Source organism: Castanea sativa, chromosome 2 (genome assembly GCF_040712315.1).
Source record: "Castanea sativa cultivar Marrone di Chiusa Pesio chromosome 2, ASM4071231v1".
In the NCBI taxonomy this organism is placed as follows: domain Eukaryota; kingdom Viridiplantae; phylum Streptophyta; class Magnoliopsida; order Fagales; family Fagaceae; genus Castanea; species Castanea sativa.
Window position 1 is genome coordinate 49,368,636 of NC_134014.1, and position 7,084 is coordinate 49,375,719.

Here is a 7,084-nt window from a genome sequence, read left to right on the forward strand (position 1 = left end):
TGGTTGAGTTGCGGTCCCTCCGTAAGAGGGAAGTTTTCTTGTCCTTGAAACATGACTTAGCCAAGGTATTTTCTGAGTCTTTGCACATTCCATTTATGATTTTAACTCTTTATTATGACTAACCCTATTAATTCGAATATATCATAGGCGGTCTAGGCTTCTTTTATAGCTGAGGAGTGGGTAGATCATTCACTGGACCTTGCCCGAAAAGCTGATCACAATGCCGAGGCGGCAGTGAAGGCACAAAAAGAAGTCGAGTTAAATTTAAAAGAGACCCTCACTCGCCTGTCAGAGGTAGAAAAAGCTCATAAGAATGCTGAGTCGGCCCTGAAAAGTTATGAGTCGCAAGCTAATCTTGCTCTTGAGGCCCAAAAACAGGCTCAAAGCAGGCTCGCCCTTACTGTCGTCGAGCTCAAACAAGTGCAAGGATTGCTAGCCACCAAGGAGTAGGAGCAGGCCGCTGCTGAGCAAGCGGCGTACGATGCTGGGATGAAAAAGGCCCCTGACAGCTTAACTGCCCAACTTAAAGGGGTCGCCAGAGCGTTCTGTTCGGAGGTGTGGGGTTGTGCTTTGGACGCTGCCGGGGTAGATGCTGACGCTGTACTCTGAACCCCCGACAACGTTTACTATCCCCCAGCATTGCGCTTAGCTCCTGCTCCCCCCAACGCCAGCAATTAATCCTGCAGTGCCCATCCCTGCTCCTGACCCTTCTGATGCACCAGCCACAAAAGACCCCTCTCCCCCAGCCCAGCCCGTGGAAGAAGTAATTGAGGGTGATTTGGCTGAAGAGCCAAAAAAGAAGAAAAAAGATAAAGAACCAGAGAAAAGAAAAGACAAGCAGCCTGTTGCTTAGTCACTTTATTATTGTTGTCCTCTTCTTCTTCTTTTTTCTTCTTTTTTTTTTACGGATGTAAGGGGCTATATGATTGCCCCATTTTTGTAACGAATACTTTTTAAGAATTTAATATTAGCCTTTTTCTTTTTGTTTCATGTACAACTCTTATTACAATGCGCTACCATTCAACTGTCACTTTGTACGCATTCAGATAGAAGCTTACATGAATTAAAAATCGTAATATCACTTTAAGATTGTTCGTTATACTTGTGATTTTAAGAAACACAAAAGGCTTAACCTGGGCACCATAATTTCACTACTTAACTTTTTTTGGCGTTTGAGAGATAAGGCATGAAAAAAATTAACTTTACACACCTAAGGTTGGTTTATGCTCATGCTTAGCTGCTTGAGATTCATTAGCCTTTATCTTGTTGGATTTATGATTCTTGAGTTATGGTCCGAGGAACCAAAGAAGAACAAAAATCAATTTAACACTTATATTTTTGTATGTGGTTAACTTTTCTTAGACTTGTGGCCCGATGAGCCGAACAAGAACTAAGGTCAGTTTAACACTTGTGTTTTTGGCAAGTGATTAATTTCTCTTAGACTTGTGGCCCGAGGAGCCGAACAAAAACTAAGGTCAGTTTAACACTTGTGTTTTGATTGATGCAAGATTGATACGAATGGAAACCAAGTACACACATCTTTAGCACAAAAGGAGGTTCTTTTCTTAATAATAATAACGTCGTAAGTTATTTACATTCCAAGGGCAAGGAATCACCCTCCCATCCAGATCTTCTAAACGATAAGCCCCTATACCTGCTAATGAGGTAATTTTATACGGCCCCTCCCAATTTGGACCTAACTTTCCCCAAGCAGGATTTCTTGCTACCCCAACTATTTTTCTTAGTACCAAATCACCTGGTACCAAAGGCCTGGACCTAACTCCCTTGTCGTATGTCTGCTTGAGCTTCTGCTGATAGCTGCCCATCTTCACACTGGCTATTTCCCTCCTTTCCTCAATAGTATTCAAACAATCATACATCCTATCATGATTGCTCGCTTCGTCATACTGGTCGGACTTCAGGGTGGGAAAACCCGATTCTAATGGTATTATAGCTTCCATTCCATACATCATTGAAAAGGGAGTCTCGCCTGTCGATCTTCGGGGTGTAGTGCGATATGCCCATAATACATGAGGCAATTCCTCTATCCAGCATCCTTTAGCGTCATCCAATCGTTTCTTCAACCCTGCCAAGATAACTTTGTTCGTTGCTTCAGCCTGACCATTTCCTTGGGGATAAGCCGGTGTTGAATATCCATTTCTTATTCCCATTCTGTACAATACCGTCGGTAAGCTTTGCTATCAAAATGAAGCCCATTATCAGAAATCAAGGTATGAGGGACTCCGAAGCGAGTGATGATATTTTTCCAGATGAATTTCCTCGCATCCACATCCCTAATGTTGGCTAACGGCTCGGCCTCCACCCATTTCGTGAAGTAATCCGTGCCGACAATGAGCCATCTCCTATTACCTGATGCCCGAGGAAAAAGTCCGACGATATCTAAACCCCACTTAGCGAAGGGCCATGGGCTGGACAACGGATTTAAGTTACCTCCTGGTTGATGTATGTTTGGCGCAAATCTTTGACATTGATCACATTTCTTGGCATACTCTTGAGAGGTTCTCTGCATGCTCGGCCACCAATACCTTTGGGTCATGGCTCTATGAGCTAATGATCTTCCTCCAGTATGGCTCCCACACACACCTTCATGCAGTTCTTCCAGCAAAGGGTCCACGGCCTCAGGATGTACGCAAAGCAGATACGGCCCTGCATAGGAACGCCTGTAGAGTTTCTGCTCCCCTGATAGCCAGTAACGGGGAGCACTTCTTCGTACCTTCTCGGCCATTGTTCTATCTTCAGGCAATACACCTTGCTGCAAGAAAGCTATGATTGGGTCCATCCAGCTTGGGCCCGCATGAATACTATGAACCCGTACCGCCGAGCTGCTTGTCAAGCTAGAGGTCAATAAATCCTCCACTATGACCATACGTGGCAATTTTGAGCCCAGCGACATGGCTAACATGGCTAATGAATCAGCATGAGCATTCTGTCCCCTTGGGACTTTTTGTACTTGGAAGCCCTCGAACAAACTTAACACCCCTTTGACTCTTTTGAGATAGCCCTTCATTCGCTCATCTTTTGCCTCAAACGCTCCGTTAACTTGCCCTACCACTAGTCTGGAATCACAATATAATTTTACTACCCTTCCTCCTAAGTGTCTAGCCATTTGGGCGCCTACCAAGAGAGCTTCATACTCAGCCTCATTACTTATGGCTGAGAATCCCAGTCTCAATGATTTTTCAATGACTAACTTTTCGGGAGAAATTAACACGACCCCAACCCCGGCCCCCTTTCGATTTGACGCCCCATCCGTATAGACTTCCCAAGGAATGACGTGTTCCAGTGCAATGGTTGTTACTGTCACCATGGTATCCTCTTGGCTAATCAGACCTTCTGTGAACTCGGTCGCGAAATCGGCAAGAATTTGCCCTTTAATCGCAGTTCGAGGCATATACTTGACATCATAAGCTCCAAGCTTGGTTCCCCATTTAGCTACACGCCCCGTGTAATCCGACTTTCTCATAATGGCCTGTAAGGGCAACTGGGTGAGTATTATTACAGTGTAAGCTTGAAAATAATGGGGCAATTTCCTTGTTGCATGAACCACGGCTAGCAGCGCTTTTTCTAAAAGTAGGTATCACTATTCCACTTCCTGTAAGGACTTGCTGACGTAGTATATTGGCTTTTGGACCCCATCATCATTTCGTATCAAGACAAGACTTACAGCGTGATCTGTGACGGCTAGATAAGCATATAACACCTCTTCCTTTTCTGGTCTTGACAATATTGGTGGTTTAGCCAAGTATTGCTTTAAATCCTCAAAAGCCACATTACATTCATCAGTCCACCAGAAATCTTTCCACCTATGCAAAAGACAGTAAAAGGGGCGGCATCTATCTGCGGACCGGGATATGAACGTATTCAAGGCTGCAACCATACCGGCTAGCTTCTGCACTTCTTTTGGATTCCGAGGAGGATGCAAACCCAAGATGGCCTTGATTTGATCGGGATTAATCTCAATCCCCCGATGAGTTATCATGTACCCCAGAAACTTTCCCGAGTCCACTCCAAAAGAACACTTTGATGCATTCAAACGTAACTTATGCTTTCTTAACACCGAGAAGGTCTCCTGCAAATCTGTCAAATGGTCTTCTGTCCTCTTACTTTTAATTACCATGTCATCAATATAAGCTTCCATATTACGCCCCAACTGCGCATCAAACATTCTGGTCACCATTCGTTGGTAAGTGGATCCTGCATTCTTTAGACCAAAGGGCATCACTCGGTAATGGTAGTTACCATTAGGGGCACGAAAAGCCGTCTTCTCCTGATCATTCAATGACAAAGGGATCTGATGATACCCTTGGAATGCATCCAAGAAGCTCATTCGGGGGTGCCCCACAGTTGCATCCACCAATTGATCGATTCGGGGTATAGGGAAAGGGTCCTTGGGGCATGCCTTATTCAAATTTGTAAAATCAATACAGACTCTCCATTTGCCATTTTTCTTTTTTACCATAACAGTATTGGCCAGCCATTCAGGATAAAAAATTTCCTTGATCGCCTCAGCTTGCTTTAGCTTACTAACCTCCTCTTTAACTACATCCGCATGTTCTTGAGATGTACGCCGAGGAGCCTGCTTTCGGGGCGTAGCATGGGGATTTATATTCAGATGATGGCAAATAACTTCTGGATTAATTCCCGGTACGTCATAAGTCGTCCATGCAAAAACATCAATATTATCCTGTAAAAATTGAACCAACTTCTCCCTTTCTGGTTTCAACAACTTCGATCCTACTTGAAAATATTTTTCTTCATCTTTCCCTATAAACACTTTGTCTATCTGCTTGGCAGTGCCTCCCTCTTCAGCCTCACCGACTTCCCGAGCAACCTCCTTTGATTGCTATGAGGTCTCAAACACCTCCCCCGCCACTGAACCTTGACCTGTTCGAATAGTGGCAGACGTAAGACATTGCCTAGCTGCGATTTGGCTGCCACGTAGTACTCCCACACTTCCTCGTATAGGGTATTTCACCATTACGTGTAAAGTAGATGAAACAGCCTCCATTGCATGAAGCCAAGGCCTGGCCAAAATGGCCGTGTACGGGGAGTAGGCCATAACAACTATGAAGTTCACCTGCACTTCGGAACCCTCTACCTGCACAGGTAACTTAATCATTCCTCGTGGGACTACCTGCTTCCCATAAAAACCGACCAACGGATGATCATACTTTTCCAAATCTTCATCTTTCAACTTCAGACCACTAAACAAATCAGGATACATGATCTCTGCACCACTTCCATCATCCACCAAGACTCGCCTCACTTCATATCCCCCGATACGAACCGTTACCACCAAGGCGTCATCGTGGGGTTGATATGTGCCCTCTTTGTCCTTATCGAAAAACCCCAATATCGGCGTCCCCGAGAACTTCATCCTTTTATCGACTTGATTACTTTCGTCCATGACCTCACTCCCACAATTGTTTTGAACAGTCATGACCCGAGAAAGTGTCCCAAACTCTCCTCTCGGCTGGCCAAGATGACGTTAATAGTGCCTAGCGAGGGTTGAGGGGCCTGACCCCAATACTTCCGAGTGCCTTGCTGGCCCCCTTTCCCGTCCGGTTTAACCAATAAATGGTTGATCTTTCCAGCCTTAATCAGGTGATTCAGATGATCGCGCAGTGTCCGGAAATCCTCCGTGGTGTGTCCCTTATCCTGGTGGTAATGGTAGTGGAGGTTTTGATTTCTCGTAGATGCATCTCCACTCATTTTGTTAGGTGGCCTAAAATATGGTTCATGCCGAATTTTCTCCAGTATGTGATGCACGGGTTCCTTAAATAATGAATTAACTAAAGGAGACTCGGCAATCCTCGGATGGCTTGGAAAGTCTCGTTTGGGCCGAGTACCTTGAAACCCTCCTACCCGAAGATCCTTCCTCTCCAGATACCCTTTCATTTTTCCTTTGCTTTGCACCTGATCTTCTTCTACCCGTTTATACTTATCTATCCGGTCCATGAGCTGACGCATATCTATTGCGGCCTTCATTGTCAAAGACTTCCTTAACCCATGCTCGGTGGGAAGGCCCACCTTGAAAGTTCTCACGGCTACATTCTCCACATCCCCATCAATTTCATTATACGTTTCCCAATATCGGTCAGAATAGGTTTTGAGTGTTTCGCCTTCCCTCATAGACATAGACAGTAGAGCATCCAAGGGTTTTAGAATCCTAGTACAGGTTATGAATCTTGCTCCAAATGCCCTAGTCAACTCCTCAAAAGACCTCAGAGAACCTTCTGTCAAAGCATCAAACCACCTCATAGCCACGGGCCCCAAACTGGAGGGAAAAACTCTGCACATCAATGCCTCATTATTCGAATAAACGGCCATCTTCTGACTAAAATGACTAACGTGCTCCACAGGGTCAGTCCTCCCGTTATACATAGTAAAGATGGGTTGCGAAAACCTACGAGGTAGCTTTGCCCTATTTATCCTGGCCACAAAAGGGGATTTGGCGATTTGCCTCAGGGCTTTACCCATTGCATCACTCCCTTCATCGCGATATATTCCATCAGTATAAGGCATCCTTATCTCCTTCTGCTGCTTTGCCCTAACGCCCGAAGACACACTGACACGGGTCACACTTCGAGTAGGCTCAAACACTGGGGGGTCATTTCCTCCAAGGTTTGCTTCCGAACTGTCACTAGAAGAGTTAGCATTACCCTTACGTCTCCGCTTCTTACTATCCACGCGCTTGTGTAAGTAAGCTATCTCAGATTGCATCTGTTGCAATACATCGTCGCGAGACATATGCCCCTCAGTTAGTGATCGTTGCTCAGCCCCCTAACCGCCATCATGTGCCTTCACCACCCCTGAGGTATGTCCCTTCCCTTTGTCACGCCGGAGACTTACAGCTACGTCCCTGCTTCGTGAACTTACTGATTCCTCCCCTTCTAGGTACGCCTCAGCCATCTATTTCTATATTACGTTGTTGTTCCCACAGACGGCGCCAATTGTAAGGACCTAAAAACACACAAACCTGCTAATGCTCCTGTTGTTGGTTTCCTGATCAAAGGTCCATATACAATATATTTGGTAGAGAGGGTCCAACAACAAAAAGTCC

The 7,084-nt window shown here is 45.3% G+C and overlaps 2 protein-coding genes across 2 annotated transcripts; both read right to left on the reverse strand.

The window, feature by feature from the left end:
- Positions 1–645: 645 nt before the first annotated feature.
- LOC142625460 (uncharacterized) lies at positions 646–5,461 on the reverse strand. The gene is made up of 6 exons (XM_075799112.1): positions 4,883–5,461; positions 4,478–4,705; positions 3,686–4,288; positions 2,605–3,490; positions 1,655–2,086; positions 646–782 (listed from the first exon to the last, which is right to left on the reverse strand). The coding sequence occupies exons 1-6, from the start codon at positions 5,459–5,461 to the stop codon at positions 646–648; spliced, it is 2,865 nt and encodes a 954-aa protein (XP_075655227.1).
- On the reverse strand, positions 5,458–6,771 carry LOC142625461 (uncharacterized). Its single transcript, XM_075799113.1, has 2 exons — positions 6,052–6,771; positions 5,458–6,003 (listed from the first exon to the last, which is right to left on the reverse strand). The coding sequence occupies exons 1-2, from the start codon at positions 6,769–6,771 to the stop codon at positions 5,458–5,460; spliced, it is 1,266 nt and encodes a 421-aa protein (XP_075655228.1).
- Positions 6,772–7,084: the final 313 nt, after the last annotated feature.